Raw genomic sequence first — 15,536 nt, 5'->3', positions numbered from 1 at the left:
CCCCGCACAGACCCGCGGCATCCCCCGGCCCCGCACTGACCCGCGGCATCCCCGGCCCCGCACAGACCCGCGGCATCCCCAGGCCCCGCACAGACCCGCGGCATCCCCCGGCCCCGCACAGACCCGCGGCATCCCCGGGCCCCGCACTGACCCGCGGCATCCCCGGGCCCTTCAGCCCTGGGTTTAAGGCGGGGATCACCTGCGCTGGGCATTCCTAAGATATATCCCACGTACTCAGCACACTACGCGCTGGGGACGAAAAAAGCGCAATACCGGGACACTTTTTCCACAAATAAATGATAACCCTTCAGTCAAACGCGCAGGTAAAGCTAGAAATGTGTACAAGAGCAGGCGGTGTGGTTTTTTAACCCGACCTAGAAAAACATAATTGAGAAAGAGAACTTTTATTAGGGCAATTTCACTTTATTTTTTCCATACAGCAAGGTCAACTATAGCAGTAATAATAAAATAAGCAGAAAAACAAATTGCAGCCCAGGACAGAGTACATAATTTGGAGCAACTACAAGCAAAAAGTAAGTCTGTGATTACATAATAGTAAAACCAAGCACATCTGTCCTTTCAGCAGATGAAAGTTGCGGGGTTGCAAATAAGTGCAACTTCATTAATTATTCAGTGTGAGTACTGGAGAGATCAGATACAGCAATGGCCCAACCACTTCTTCCAGCTTTGGCATACATCATGACAAGGTTTCTTGAACGCTTTCCATTAAAACACTAAAATTTCCCAGGGCTTTTTTTTTTTTTTTTCACCTGCTAAAAGAACAGGACCACTACAGCAATAAAAAATAATCACATAACAACTACAGCTACGGTGTGCTGTTTGGTTTGCCTGTTCATGATTTAACTCTTTTGTGAAAGTCAGTATTTGTTTTGAAGAATCCTTTTTGTGAACAATAAACCACTGAAATTGTCAGAAACTGGTTTGAATAGCATATATCTTTAATATATTTTTTGATACTTTAAACATGCAGTAGTTTTTGAATAATGTACGGAATATTTGATCCATGGTTTCACCTTGATGGTCTGAAGTACCTGCGCTTTTTTTCTTTTTTTTTTTTTTTAAATTAATGATTTTCAGGCAGATTTGAACCAGTGGAGCTTTTGTCAGTCATGAGATCTTGGAAGGATGGCATATCTTTCCAGCTGAAAAAATCCTGGCAAACTACAAGCTGTCCACAAAAAGCAAAGCAACTTTTTTGAAGGGGTATGGAGTGCTAACTCTGTGCCACTTTTGCAAGCAATTTTGTTCAGCCTGTCATTTTATTAGCCTTAACAAAACTCCTTGTAATTATAGACATTTTTATTCAAAATAAGATCTTACTATTATACAGGTTTCTCTCTTTTTTGACTATATACAGAAGTGCAAAAAGTCAACCTTCTCTCTATACGTTCCCACATGCTAAACTGCAGCATAATCAACCCTCAAGAGTTTGCACACACACACTATAATTCTTGTTACGTAAACTTTGAGTATTTGGATTATCAACAAAAAGTCCCTTGATCTATTGATTATGCAGCTTATTTATAACAAGGCCTGATATTCAGGGATTTCAAAAAATATTTAAACAATATTTTAACATTTGAAATGGATACAGTAGAAAATAAATTTTATTCTAATATCTAGGAACTAGATTTTCTCATAATAACTAATTACAAACAAAATAAATCATCAAAATATTACTCAATTGTCTGCCAGGATTGTTGCGATAGCAACAACTTAACTTCTTACTTAGCAATGATTATATAATTATAAGATATCCATATAAAAGATCTTTGTTCTTTTAATGAAAACTAGACAAGAACTAACAATGACTGACATTCTTACATTGTAATATTAAATCAGTAAAATATAAATCATTTAGTTAACAATAATACGAATACTCATATGACACTACATGTAAATTTAAAACTGAGTATGTTATGAAGAAAACTACTTTTTTTTTTTTTGTATTTTGAAAAAGTCATCAGTAAACTCTAATAAAACAAAATTCTATAAACTGAAATGGTATTCAACTGGTAATAGAAAATGAAAACAATCTAATAAATGTAAGAAACAAAAACTACACTTTTAACAAGAAAAAAATAAGTAATATTCTATAATGTTAAGTAACTACAATAACATGTGAAGTCACCTATACTTTCTTAACACGATTGAAATTACATTGGTATGGGTTTTAACCCGTAATGTAATAATCTAAGGCTTTAATAGATGTACAGTACAATCAGTAAAATCAACACATCATTCTTATACTATAAAGCATCTCTCTCAAGCATAAAAACTCGCAGTAAACTTGGAAGTATGGAGAGTTCTACAACCGAACCCGCGCTTCTTCCACTCCACGCTACGCTACCAGTGACCTGGCCCCCACTTCAGCACTTTGCTGAACAGAGCAAAAATATCCTTTACTAGCTGCAACATCCAAACCACAAAAAGGAATTCCTTTGGATGAATCCATTCTTAAAACTTGAATGCACATCTATTTTTTTTGTTTTTATTTCGTAAAGGCTTTCTAAGGCTATAAGCAGTTAATCTGAACAAAAAAATCACATATAAAACTCACCCAAGTATTTAACCCACCCAATTTCTACGCTAATTAACATGTCCGTTTTTTCATATTTTGGTTTGTCATGCATCTGGTGTCAGTGCTTCTTTCGTTTTTGTTTAGAGTCACCGTGTAAAGCGTGACTTTGATGAAGTGAAACCCATCTCTGCAAAACATTTATAGTCCTTTTGACTTTCGACAGAGGCTATAAATAGAAGCAAAAGAAGTTCCTCAAACATTTGTTACTGTGTCTCAGAAATGGCTTTTCCCTTTCATATATCATGTTATACAGTAAAATATGCATAAATATTACACTACAATGCCTTAAAATAGTTTATATATATGTCCAGTAAGGGTTACTTTGTACGGCTAGAGTATCTTTCTTGTGCTGTCTACTGTTACTGTAAGGAATAGATGGCCATTTCTGAGACAGCTTTGGTTTGAAACAGAATGGTGCCCTTTGACTGATTAGTACTAATAAAGTAAGTGAAAACGTGGTTCTGAAAATAACACTGCAGAAATAATACTCCAATCGGATGTACAGTCTATGGCACTTCATGAGAATCCTTAACAACATGGTACTTAAAGCCATTGATGTGCTTTAAAATATACACAGTTGTGGTTTTGCTTGGCACATTCATCTGTCAGATACCTCTCTTACCACTTCTTACAATCTATTACATTAAAAATATTACTCTTAAACAAAAATTACTGTGCATGCACGCTCTCATCTATAATGGCAATTTTAAATACAAGGTGCACCTTTGTTATTTGTAAACCTTGAAAGAAATAAACTTACTTTAAAAAATTATATCTTGGTCTACAGACGTACCAATACATAATAGATTTATGGTTACACCATTGTCTGTCTTTTCAAGGTGACGTACATGATTATGTGGGAAACAGACTACATATGCATATTCAAATCCGTATGCATACTTCTGTGCCGGAAAAGATAGACAATGCTGTAGTTTTTAGACAATAAGATCACCTCAGCACAAATATCAATTAAATGTACAAAGTATATAGGCAACAGTGTGCAGTGGATTTCCAAGTTCTCGTTTCATCTCGTTAACATGCAACGTGTGATGTCTTACTGCTGAGGGAGTTTCCGAGTGTTGCTTGACGGTATATACACTATGGCTAATGAGCTTGTCCTCTTCTCAACCCAAACACACTGTCCGTTTCTCTTTAGTTATGATCTAGGAAGGAGAGAAGATCGAGCCTTTTCAACACAGCCGTTAAATTTTGCTTAGCCCTGCGTCAGCCCAAGCTTTACACTTGCAACAGAGAAATCTGCCGCCAAGCGCGGGGGAAGCCTGTGCCCCAGCCCCGGTGGGATCCCCCTCGGTGATGTTCCCCCGACACCTTCATTACGGCTGCACGAAGCGGCTGTGGCTGCCCCCTCCCTGGCAGGGCTCAAGGCCAGGTTGGACGGGGCTTTGGGCAACCTGGGCTGGGGGAAGGTGGCCCTGCCCGGGGAAGGGGGTGGCACTGGGTGGGCTTTGAGGTCCCTTCCCACCCAAACTGTCCTGTGATTCTGTGGTTCACTTCACACCCGAGCTCTGCTGTAACACAAGCACACAGCACACCGGCCTCCCGCTCCTGCCGAGCCCCCCATGGTGGGATCAGAATCTGGGGGACAGTCTCCCCGACCCCAAAGCCCAGGCCCGAGGAGGGAGCTCCCCTCCAAGTGCAGCCCCGTGCCCCCCTCTCTTCCCAGACCCTGCTGCCCCTGAAACCTGGGAGCCCAACCACTACTGCAGAGGCACCTCAACGTCCTTAGAAATCCGGGCCCTCTGTTCCCAAGTCATTTTCCTTCCTCAGCTGCCCACCCAGTGTAGCTGCTTCTCCGGTCCCTGCTGCCTGTCCCTGCTGTCCAGATGCCCCTGGAGAGCGAGTCCTGCCCCATCCCGGGGCAGTCTCTGGACCGGGGAGGGCAGAGGGAAGCCTGGCAGCAAGTTCAGGCTGCAGGGAAGAGCCGTCCCACCTGAGCCACTCGAGCACCTCAACAGCCTTTATGCTCAGCTGAATAAGGAGTAACTATTATTATAAACCCCGTATGGCAAATCAGCTAATCCTCCCCGTAAGAGTAATTCCGCTTTGGCAGGGCCATTTGGTAAGAACCACAGCAGAAATGAAGCACAAGGGAAAGAAAGATGACACGAACCCCAGGCTATGCCAGGGGAGGTGACGTGCTGTGCAGGGTCTCAATGGCAACGGGCAATTTAGGGACAGGCTGGAAACGGCAGTTTACTCATGGGAAAAAAAATCAAGTTTAGGCACACAAACCCGGGCCTCGAGCTACGGGATAGAGGTTTCAGCCCAAGAGCTGACGCGGGCCGTCTGCCATCGCCACTGGCGCCTCGCCGCAGCACCACCCACACCAGGACAGTCCTGGGCACCCACTGCAGGCTGGCAACCCGCCGGCAAGGGCGTCAGGCTTCAGCTAGGCAGGTGACTAAACCTGTGTGCTCAGAGATGCTGCCTTTCCAAACCTGGAGATCGAAAATTCCTTTTCTAAAGACAGCTTAACGTAACCGACTCCCCCCTAGACCTGCCCCTCGGCTCACGTCAGTGCTGGAGCCATCACCCTTTACAAACAGGAGGTGAAACTGGTTTTAGGCTCTCTGGTTTTGCTGTGTGGAGACGTACAAACTAATACTGACATCTGGTCCGACACACTAGCTGGGGTGGTCACTAACTACGGGATCTCCACTCGGACAGGGATGGCACATCAGCGGGGTCAGAGCCTCTTCCCCCATGTCAGTTTTCTTAGTAAGAAAATAAAAACATTCTGCCCCTGAAAAAGACTAATCATGCATACACAAACGTAAGAAAAACACAAGCAACAACACAATGGGAACTTACTGTTTGATGACAAAATGTCTACATCTGTGTAACATACTTGTGGCTAGTCAGATGTTCGGCAGATATTATGGGTATCTATAGGTAAAAAATTTAAACAATGAGTAACATGTGCAAGGAGCCAACCCAGAGACACAGCATTTTGCTATAGAACATGTTTGGAAAAGTGAGGATCAGCTGTGAGTTGGTGGATTTTATATTGTAACTATAAGTTAAAGTCAACTGAAGTGCTACAATAGCAACTTAAAACGGGAACACATTGTGTTAAGTACTACTTGGCAAATATAAATAAGTATTATTGGTTGTTTAGGAAATAAGAGAAGTTAAAATCTACCAAAGTCATGCAGTGCAGTAATCGAAAATAGCCCTTTTTGTTGGCCTACACAAAATTCTGTGCTTTCAGTGTATCATTTCAAATGATAAATTCTACAGCGGCCTTGTTTCAGTCTGATTTTGTGAAGTGTTCACTGCTTCCACTGTCTTGGTTTCTGAAAGCCAAACCTAAGATGCCCTGAGCTCGATTTTCACAGCTGGTGAAAATCCGCTGTCGGAGGAGCTGCCTGCTCTTCCCACTGCGGGCACCACGGCTGACCGGCCGCCAAGCCGAGACGCCCCGAAGCAGTGAAACAATTCTCAAAATGTTTGTCTGCGTAAACAGAATTTAGTACGTGGCTCTCTTGAAGTGGCCCATCAACTCAGTTTAAAAAAAAAAAAAAAAAAAAAAAAAGAGGTATTAAAATCAGAGCAGATTACCAGCAGTACAAATGACAAACTTATATTGTGTGTCCCAGCCATGGGTGAAGCCCTCGGCGTGCGGGAGCGAGCCCGAAGAGGCCTCGCAGGCCAGCACCCCCAGGACAGCCAGCACCCCGAGGAGGGCCAGTGCCAGGGTGGGCCAGCGCGGAGGAACCGCGAGCGGCCCCACAGCACAGACAGCACCCCGCGCCCGGCTGGAGGGAGCCGGCACATCGCCCACGTGCAGGGAGACGTGCTGGGGCACATGGCACAAACCTGATTTGTATAATCACAAAGGGCTGTTGCACTTGAAAAGACTCTTTTTCCTGATCTAAGGCCGACCTGTTAACCCGCACAAGAAAGGGAGTGGGGAGGATTCTTAACTAAAGAATTTACGGGTCTTGGTGTCGGTTTTTCCACCCCTTGTGCCCTCTCCTCCCCTAGCAACTCCATACAACTACAACATTGCCAACTTGTACAGAAACGTGCTTCAAGCATAATGAAGCTTCTCATACCATTTTTTTCTACTGCTGCCGGACAGGCTGTTGCACCCAAGTGTGTAGAAGCGTCAGGGATAGTGCTGTCGGAACATACCAAGGACCTTCAACACCAGTCAATGAAGATGAAGGGCCAGATCTTAAGACTTTTGGCATGCATGCACATTGCATCGTGTGGCATTAAATAATTCCAGCATTGCTCACATAGTATATACATATATTGGTCATATATGTATATATTGAGGTTTGGCTGCAGTACTGTACTAAGTGTGTTATGAGGCTCCAGGGAGGATATGCATGAAATGATCAGATTCCACAACAGAAAGTTTCCCCGTTATCTATTTGGGAAAGTGCATGGTTATTTAGAGAGGATGATTTTAAAAAATAATAATGTTTTTCTGTGGCTTGGCTTGCCCTCACAACTGTCTGGGCTTACGGAGGATATAAGGACACACTTAAAGTAACTTCTGGTGCAATAAATTACAGTATTAAGATACTCTGGGCATACAGGTGGTTGCTTGCTCAGGTGACACGTACGCAGAGGCAGCCCTACTGACAAACCAGCTTTTCCAAATACAAAGGAATTCTTATGTTCGTTTAAACCCGTGAGTGACATGGTCGTTCAGCAAACATTTCCCAAGAGCAGAAAGTGCCACCTGCTAAGCAGACTAACCTGAGTATTTATTTGGAATTGTAACACATCCCGGTCCCTTCTGAGACTCGGGAGGGTGCACTCCTGCGTATCGCTGCAAGGGTGTAATGCTTGGAGGGAAGGCTGAAGGGCAGCAGCACCCACGCCGTGCTCGGGGGGGCGGGTGGGCACCGGCACCGCTGCCCAGCCCCGGGCACAGCCCCCGCAGCTCCCCAGCGGGGCGGGAGCTCTGCAGGAGTTAGCTCTAACCACGCAGGGAGCTGACATTTATCTCCGGAATTCATTACACGTACAGAACCACACCTGCAAAGTGCTGAAGAAAATGTTTCGCTCCCGTTTCTAAAAGGCACACGAGTGAGTGCCACGGAGTGGAGAGCATCGCCCGCACGTCCGGCCAGAGCTGAAGGCTTCATGGCACAGGCAATTCTAACTTCCTAGCAAATCTCAAAAAATATTTTTTTTTGTTGTAAGAGGAACAAGAGGGTCTTTAAAAAGTGTTTACTGTTGCACTTACAGCCAGATGTACTACAGAAACCTGCGTTTTTGACAACCCAGCTAGGTTAAGACACCAGCCACGCTCCGCTCTCAGGGGCAGCTCCAGCTGGCAGGTGTGGGGGCTGCAGCTCCTCTGGCCCATGGTACTCATCTCTAGAGCATCGCTTCTGCCTTTTCTGGGAGGACTTTTAATCACTTACTTAGCAAAACATTATTCTTCTACTCCTGAGACACATCCAAACATGGCAACAACCGGGGCAGCTATTTAGAACTAAAACCAGACTCTAATGGACATTTTCGTAACTGAAGTCTGTCTATGGCCACAAGTAATCGGCCATTTCCAAGCCGAAACAAAGGTTTAAAAGAAGCTTCTGTGTGGCCCATGCTCCAACGTTTTTGTTTTGCTCTTGGAAGAGGAGAGTCAGAACATGTTCAGACTGCTAAATTCAGACTTAAAACTGTGATCCTGCAACCCCTCTGCACAAAGGTTTTACTGGCTTTCACTGGAGTTCTGCACTAAAAGGAACTGTCGGCTTCAAGGAAACAGAAATAAATAATGGGTTCCGTGTATTATCCCTTCCTCTATACACCTCTGAGAGCAGAAATAAGCAGCGTGGCCCACAAATGTTAAGACTGAGTCAGAAACTCTATTATCAATTATTTTTAGCATCAGAAATGGAACTGCAGCACCTCCTGAGCATGGACAAAGGCTTATTAATCTGTGCTGCAGGTCTCAGAGAGAATGTGTAGGCCAACAAGAGGTAGAATCAAAACCCCCATGCTCATTAAAAGCACCAATTTCAAGTTGTCTGTAAGGAACAAAGCTGTAAATTAGCAAACCTGGTTGGCTGTGGCTGTTGCAGCGAAGGGAACACTTGTGGCAGATGTTGTTGCTGCAGACACAGTGGCTGGCGTAGCACCGTGCACCATGGGAACTTTCGGAAGGAAAATCATATAAGCAAACATACAGAAGAGTGTAGCAGTATGGGAACCAGAGCGACATGTGGTAGGAGGATTGAGCATGGTATTTATCACAGCAAAAAGCCCGAGACATCGTTGCCAGCGCGTGACATGCAATCACAGTGCAAAGCAGGACAACATTCCGGGGAGAAAGAGGGGAGGGAAATGAAAGAGAAAAAAAGGGGAAAATGCTTGTTACCATCAAATCAAGAAAATTGACACAAACAAGCTTAACCATTTCAATACAAAAATCAACAGAAGAATTTTTAAATGCCCTTATATTTACAAATTTTTGTCTTTTAAAAATTCAACCCAAATATTTACTGCAAACAGAAATTAATCTTGTCGAAGGACAGTATACATCTATGTGGCTATGGTAAGATACAGTCTTTATTTAACACAAGATAGTTTCTAAACACTGGAACTCATAGTCCAATCAAAATCCACCAAGGAACAATGTGCAATTCAACAAAGTGCTATACAAAATTAACAACGTCTACGTGTCCATGTCAATTAAATAAAACAATCGCATTTAATTGACAGGTGTTAGTGCAGGAGGCTAAGGGAGATGGATTGGCACGAGAGCTATACGTTAAAATCTAGCAGTGGATTTTGAGGGTCCGTGAGCTGCACCACAGGTTTAAGATAATCAAGAAACAAAGCTGGCACCTACCAACACTTGTAGCGGGTGTCATGCACAATATTGAGCCTGCCCATCATGCATTGCAACAGGAAGGTGGATTTGGAAAGGGAAAAGAATTAAAACAACCCATCACACGTGTCATTAGAAATTTCATTTGAACAAAGAAGAAAAATTGTTATTATGGGAACAGTGGAATGTAACTGTCAGCACAATCAAACCATACAATAGCACAGTGATCCATCAGAACTAGTCCTCAGGGACGGGGAAGGAGCTGACCCAACTGTGTGCTGGTGCACCCTGACTGCCTTTCTGGCTCCGTGGAATAGGAGCACGGCTAGGAAAAGCTTCCTTAGCTTTACTTTAAAACTCTTTCAGTCTTAAATCTTTTTGCCTTTTGACACCTCTCCCCTCCCAGCCTCCTCAGCCGGGCCCTTCCCAGGCGGGCTGCGGCGGAGCGATGGCTTCACCTACGCTCCTTCACCAGCCCTCCTGGTCTGCTCCCACATTTAGGTAACGTCTAGGCAAACCCGGGTCAATGTGGCACGCAGGACTTCAACTGCACGACCCCAGTGAGCTGCTGGTGGCGTGGCAGTGACCTGGCTGCCCTCCTCTGCCTGCTCAGCGCGCAGCCCAGCGGGGTGACCGCGCGGCTGCGGCCTCCCACACAGATCACGGCAGCACCCCAGAACACTCGTTCAGCATTTGCTTCTGCGTTAGGGGACGTATTTTAAGCTGCTGGTGTCTGGGCTCACAACCTGCAAATCTCTTTCAGCTACACAAAAATAATGACAGTGACAGCACCTGGGAATTTTGCCCTGCAACCAGAGAGCCAACAGCAGCGCGGGGTTTTTAGGAACATTAAGGTATCATCCCTTAAATATCACTAAGCTGGTAATTCTGTTTACTTTACAGAGCAAAATGCCTTCCACCAGACTGAACTCGGAAACTTCTGCGTTTGCTTCCAATGAGACAGATACATACATACGGATATTTCAGAATATCCATTTTTAATAAATGATTTACTTTTTTATTTAATGAGTAACATTTATGAACACCACTAATTATGCTTGACACAGCAGAAACTGAAATAAGCTGTGAAATCTGGGAACAGAGGTTGCAGTGAGATGGAAACACATTCTAGAAGGCTGGAGGCGGGAGCCGCGGCAATGCTGCTCCCTTGACTTTACGTGACCGTAACGGGGGACAGGAAATCGTTTCAGCCGGTGCCAAGCACTGTGGTGGCTCGCACAGCCTCAAGAGCATTTAACTAAGCGGGGACAAAGTCAGTCAGTGTAATTACTGCTGGGGACAAGGTTACTCTCTGTCATCACTGTATCTCTAACGCTACAAAGGAAAGGGCATAATCATGTTTCCTAATTACTCTTCTATTTCTGTGTCATGGAAGAGACTGAAAATATTCACACAGAAAGGTTAAAAGAAGGGCAGCTTTCCTGACTTCCCCACGTACACATCACGGCTGAAGCCAATGGGATCACTTGCAAGATTAAAAAATGGAGCAGAATTTGGCTATGAAGTACAAACAGTAAGTAAACCAGCTTTGTCAGTCCCTCTCACAGCATCGCTACGGTGCTGATGAGGTTACAGAGAAGAACCTTTGCGCTCTGTCTCCGTGCAGATGTGCACTATTTATAAGGTTGCACATACTTCATTAGATGGGGAATATTATGTCACTCCATGCATAATTACGTCTACATGCTAAAGATGAGTTAAATATTCATAATGACTCTAAAATACCACCGTAATGCTTTTCAGCTCAGAATCTGAGTCTGAGTTCTCATCATTACCATTACAACCAGTGCACACAGTTTTGAAAGGGAATTGAAGCAAATGAACATAAGGCAGAAATGAAAATACTAGCTAGGGTGCAATAACTTGCAAATATGAAGATATAATGCTGTATGACCCTCTTACCAGTAATAAAATCATTTTTGCTATGACCTTAATATTCATCCGGACTTCAGAACCTTTGACTGACTAATGAGAATTCATGAATAATAAATGTGCAGTTTCCAATGTTCCCTGGCTTTTCAGCACAAGGCAGAATTTGAATTCAAGGATGTGCTCACTTAACTAATCATAACTTTACAACCAGATTATTTCTGCAGTGGGATAAAGGTATTTTTTATAAATATTCTAGGTTTACTGGTGAGTTTTGCGTATTTTTTTTTCTCTTCTCTCCCTCATAAGATTCCCCTCAGTCTATTTATTCTGCTCAATCTACTAAATCCTAATTAAAAGTATCACCACAGACAGCACAAGCGCTCCTGCCAAGGTGAACAGTGGTGCCTGAGCTGCCCCTCCCTGACATTCTGGAGGAGAGCAGAGTTTTCACACAGACCCAGAAGCCCCGGGGAGGAAGGTGCTTACAGAGACAGGGCTTTAGGGAGGCATCTGCGCGCTGGGCGCGTCCCCCCCGGGCACAGGAGCTCCCCGGTGCTGGAGCTGCCGTACCTCAATAAATCCGTGAGGTGTTAAGGGCAGAGGTGGCTGAAGCCTCTCCACGGCCGGCGCCGCGGCTCAGCTGCCCTGCTGCAGCTCTGCCCCTCGCAGGGGCATCAGGACAACAGCTCCTGGGGGCATCCTGCACCCCGAGCCCCTTCTTCGGGAGGATTACGCTGCCCAAAGAGCGGCTGGTCACCCGGCTGACAGGCACAGGCCGGGAACAGCTGAGGAGACAGCGACCCGCGGCACACGATGGTGACAAGCGCCAGGGCAGGAATTTCACGTAGCTGCACGTAGGAGCTCTCTGTCCGCACGTACCGGCCCCCCCAGCCAGCTGATGGTTTCTGCGGCAGCGGTGGGCGCTGGTAACCGCCGCTCTGGGGGTTCACAGCCCCGCAGCACAACGCTCGCCCGCACCTCGGGAGCTGGCAGCCAGGGCCAAGGGACCACAACAAGCCGGGAACAAGTCCTGCAGAGTCTCCTCCCTCGGCAGACTGACCCCACTGACTCCAGCTAGCCAACACCACGAGTGCTCCCAGTTCTCCCCTGCAACAGCTTTAGACTGCCCTGTCAGCCTGGGGACAGGTCCCAGCAGCCAGGGCTCGCGGGAGCCCTCAAGGGGGGAGCCCTGCGAAGAGGGAGCTTCATCCGAGAGCGGTGAGATGAGCTTCTCGGCAGAAGCGCCGAAGCGCTCTTCTCGGCAGAAGTGCGCTGGAGTGCCAGCGTCCACCCCCGGCACCGACGATCCCTTCCTTTGCTTTCACATGCCCTGGCACAGAGGCAGCCAGAATTACCTCACAATTTAGAAGAGGTATCCAGGATTGTCTGGGACACGAGTGGAAAACTCTCCAGGGTGAAACGTCAAGAGTGAAGCACCCTGCAGAGAGGAGGGTGCTGCGAGCTCCAATGTGGGGGCACACGCCGACCCCGCGGCGGCTCTGTGAGTGTCCTGCCCGCTTTTTCCCACTCCACAGCTGAAGCAGCTGAGAACACGTCTCAGTAATTACACCTGGGGTGGCTGAACCTGAAAAATGTCACTTCATTTGGACGCCACTGAACTACCCTGCCTCTGCTCCGTGGCAGCGCAGCTGAGGGCACCACACTCTGCGCTCTCCCACTGGTCCGTAGGGACTGACGGAGAAACTCTAGTCCCAGGTGACTGTGCAGCAGCGGGGCTGGCACTAGTTAATTTTAAGTGGGGAAAACTAAAAGGGCCAAAGTGGCAAATAAAATTATCCAACGTTTGGAAAAGTACTGGATTACTGAAAAGCTCAAACTGCTGCTATCTGAAAAATCTAAAAATGAGAATCTATAGTAGCTCATGCTAAAAATTCCTTTGCTTTCCTTGTTTAACATATGCTAAACTGCAGTGGTCAAGAAAGGTCAGACAAAGCACCAAGAGCCTCTGCACAAACTCCTGCTGGCCCCAGCACAGATGTGCCCGAGGAGAGCTGAGGCAGGCTGTGTGCCAGTGCGGGTGTGCAAGCTCCCGGTCGGTGACAGAGGGCAAACCCGGGGGCCGGCACACGCGAACCACGACCCCTGCTTCTATGGTCAAAGGGCGTGACCCAAAGCAGCTCGAGTACCTCCAGGAACCATCCAGCCCCTCACTGATTTCATGGCAGCTGGAAGATTCTGCCTTACTAACTACATCAGTTACGCTTTGCCAAAACAAATCTGAGGAACTGTTTAGTATCTACAGGAAGGACTGTGATTCCATAGGCACTTTTAGATGGATTTTAGTATGAGGACCAGGGATCTGCTTTAAAGCTTATTCTATCAGTCCTCCTATTGACTCCAACAAGCTTTGCAACACGGTTTTACCAAGATATTTCAGCGGCTGCAATGCCTTTTTGGGACCTAAGTAAGTTACTACAATGTATTACAACTAGCAACTGATTTTTGTGCCGTTTACATTATACCTGTTGGTTGTATGCCAGATCAAGAAAGAATGGTAAAGGCATTATACCGAATTGCCAAAAACGTTTAGGATAAAGACTGACTAGCTGTATCTTCTCTCCTCCCCTCAGCTCGTCTGCATTACGAAGGGCTGTCCTCACAGGCTCCTTCCAATTTTCTGAGTACGGATCTACCAGACGCCCTCTGCATACCTCCCAGAACGATAGTACTGTTTTAAATTGGGTTCATATGTAAAAAACTAACTCAGCTGTGTTGATACAGGCATCAACTCACATGACATACTACATAGGTAGTTTTTCATGAAGTGCTGTTCGCAGAACCAAAACAGATATTACAACTTGAAGTCCCATCGCTTGTCCTCTGAAGGGATTTTTGCTTAAGTTAATAGTGCAGGCACCAACTCTTCAGCAATTACACTGGGATGAGTGTAGATTTGATCACTCCTGTCTAAGCACAAGGGCACCATGGTGCTGCTTAGTTCAAAGTCAGCCTGAGGCTTCAGTGGTAGAGGCCTGGACCTTGGTTGCTTGTGTAGGTTCCTGATGAGCCTATCTGCGAGACTGCCTGCCTGTGCCTTTTACGATCACTGCACCATAATTAAAATCAAAACCTTCAGTGTGTGACTCAGAACAACTGTTGCTAAGCACATGAAGGCAAAGGGGTCTTACAGCAAAGAGAAACAAATACGACAGCTTAAGAGATGCGTAAAGAAGAGAAGTTAATCGAGGGAAAGAGCAAGGAGAGAGAAGATTTCAAACTCTGATTTGGGATGACAGAGCGTGATGCTGAGTTGTATGTTAGACCGGAAGAACTCCCACCCAGCTTCCGAGCAGGAGAGAGAAGGCAGCCCCTGCTCTGCCTGTCCTCGCCCGGCTCCGCGGGGCGCAGGCTGAGGGAGCCTGCCCGCCCCGTGCCCCGTGCCCAGGCCTCTGCGCCTTTGTGCCAGCAACAAACCGTTAGTTCCTAGCGGGCTTTTTCCAGAATTCCCCCTTCTCCCTCCCCAGAAAAAGGCAAACGAGAGGCACTTACCTGGTGGGAGAAAGGCTGTATGCTGCTGTAACTGCATGTTGGCAAGAGCTTGCTGGTACTGGAAAATACCAGTGTTAAAGACCGCAGTGGCACCATTGGTTTTTTCAAGCGCAGGCCTCTTTGGTAATGGGGGAAGTACAGCTTGAGGAATTCCCTGAATGGTGGATGGGTATAAAAATAAAGTCCAGTAAAAAAAAGAAAAGAAAAAAAAAAATAAAGGAGGGTGTGGGGTGTGGAGGAGGATATGGGAGGGAGGGAGAAGAAACGGAAAGAGAGAAAGGAAAAAAGAAAAATCAGTAGAAGGCAAAAAAACCAGGCAGCACCATGTTTATCCATGAGCAAGCAAGCAGCATAGCAGACTTAACTACCAAATAAAAGGCGAGGTCAAAGCTTTACGAGGGAGCACTACTTAGGCTACACCATTACAGCAGCACAGGGGACGGGTCGGAGCCGTCCCTTCTAGGAACCGGCGTGAGCATTACGCTACTGTAAAGCTTCAGGGTTGGATCAGGAGCGAGGCTATGGGGTCGGGGAAGCAGCACTGCTAGCTCCATGAGGATCAACACGTAGAAGCGATGTTAATAGTCACCGTCCGGAGCGGGTGGCAGGGCCGCGGGCGCCAACCCACTCCCCGGGCCCCAGCGCCCGTCCGGGCATGCAGAGCGCGCCGCATGCCGGCACCCCGGGCCGCCTCCGCGCCGTGAAGCCATG

The 15,536-nt window shown here is 46.3% G+C and overlaps 1 protein-coding gene across 5 annotated transcripts in view; it reads right to left on the bottom strand.

Moving 5' to 3' along the window:
* Positions 1-1,057: 1,057 nt before the first annotated feature.
* Positions 1,058-15,536, bottom strand: part of MBNL1 (muscleblind like splicing regulator 1) — a 95,505-nt gene continuing 81,026 nt past the window's right edge. For 3 of the 5 annotated variants that reach the window (XM_026854580.1, XM_026854579.1, XM_026854576.1), the window contains exons 5-9: positions 14,826-14,979; positions 9,444-9,479; positions 8,651-8,745; positions 5,435-5,509; positions 1,058-3,765 (exon numbers count right to left, since the gene is read on the bottom strand). In XM_026854580.1, coding sequence (XP_026710381.1) covers positions 5,453-5,509; positions 8,651-8,745; positions 9,444-9,479; positions 14,826-14,979 — 342 coding nt within the window. In that variant the 3' untranslated portion in view covers positions 1,058-3,765; positions 5,435-5,452. The remainder of the gene's footprint in view (positions 3,766-5,434; positions 5,510-8,650; positions 8,746-9,443; positions 9,480-14,825; positions 14,980-15,536) is intronic. The other 2 variants (XM_026854577.1, XM_026854578.1) reach the window with 2 other exon arrangements.

This window comes from Athene cunicularia, assembly GCF_003259725.1.
Source record: "Athene cunicularia isolate RWA chromosome 9 unlocalized genomic scaffold, athCun1 chr9_part1, whole genome shotgun sequence".
NCBI lineage: Eukaryota > Metazoa > Chordata > Aves > Strigiformes > Strigidae > Athene > Athene cunicularia.
The sequence above is the reverse complement of the archived record's forward strand: the minus strand, read 5'-3'. Positions and strand labels throughout refer to the sequence as shown.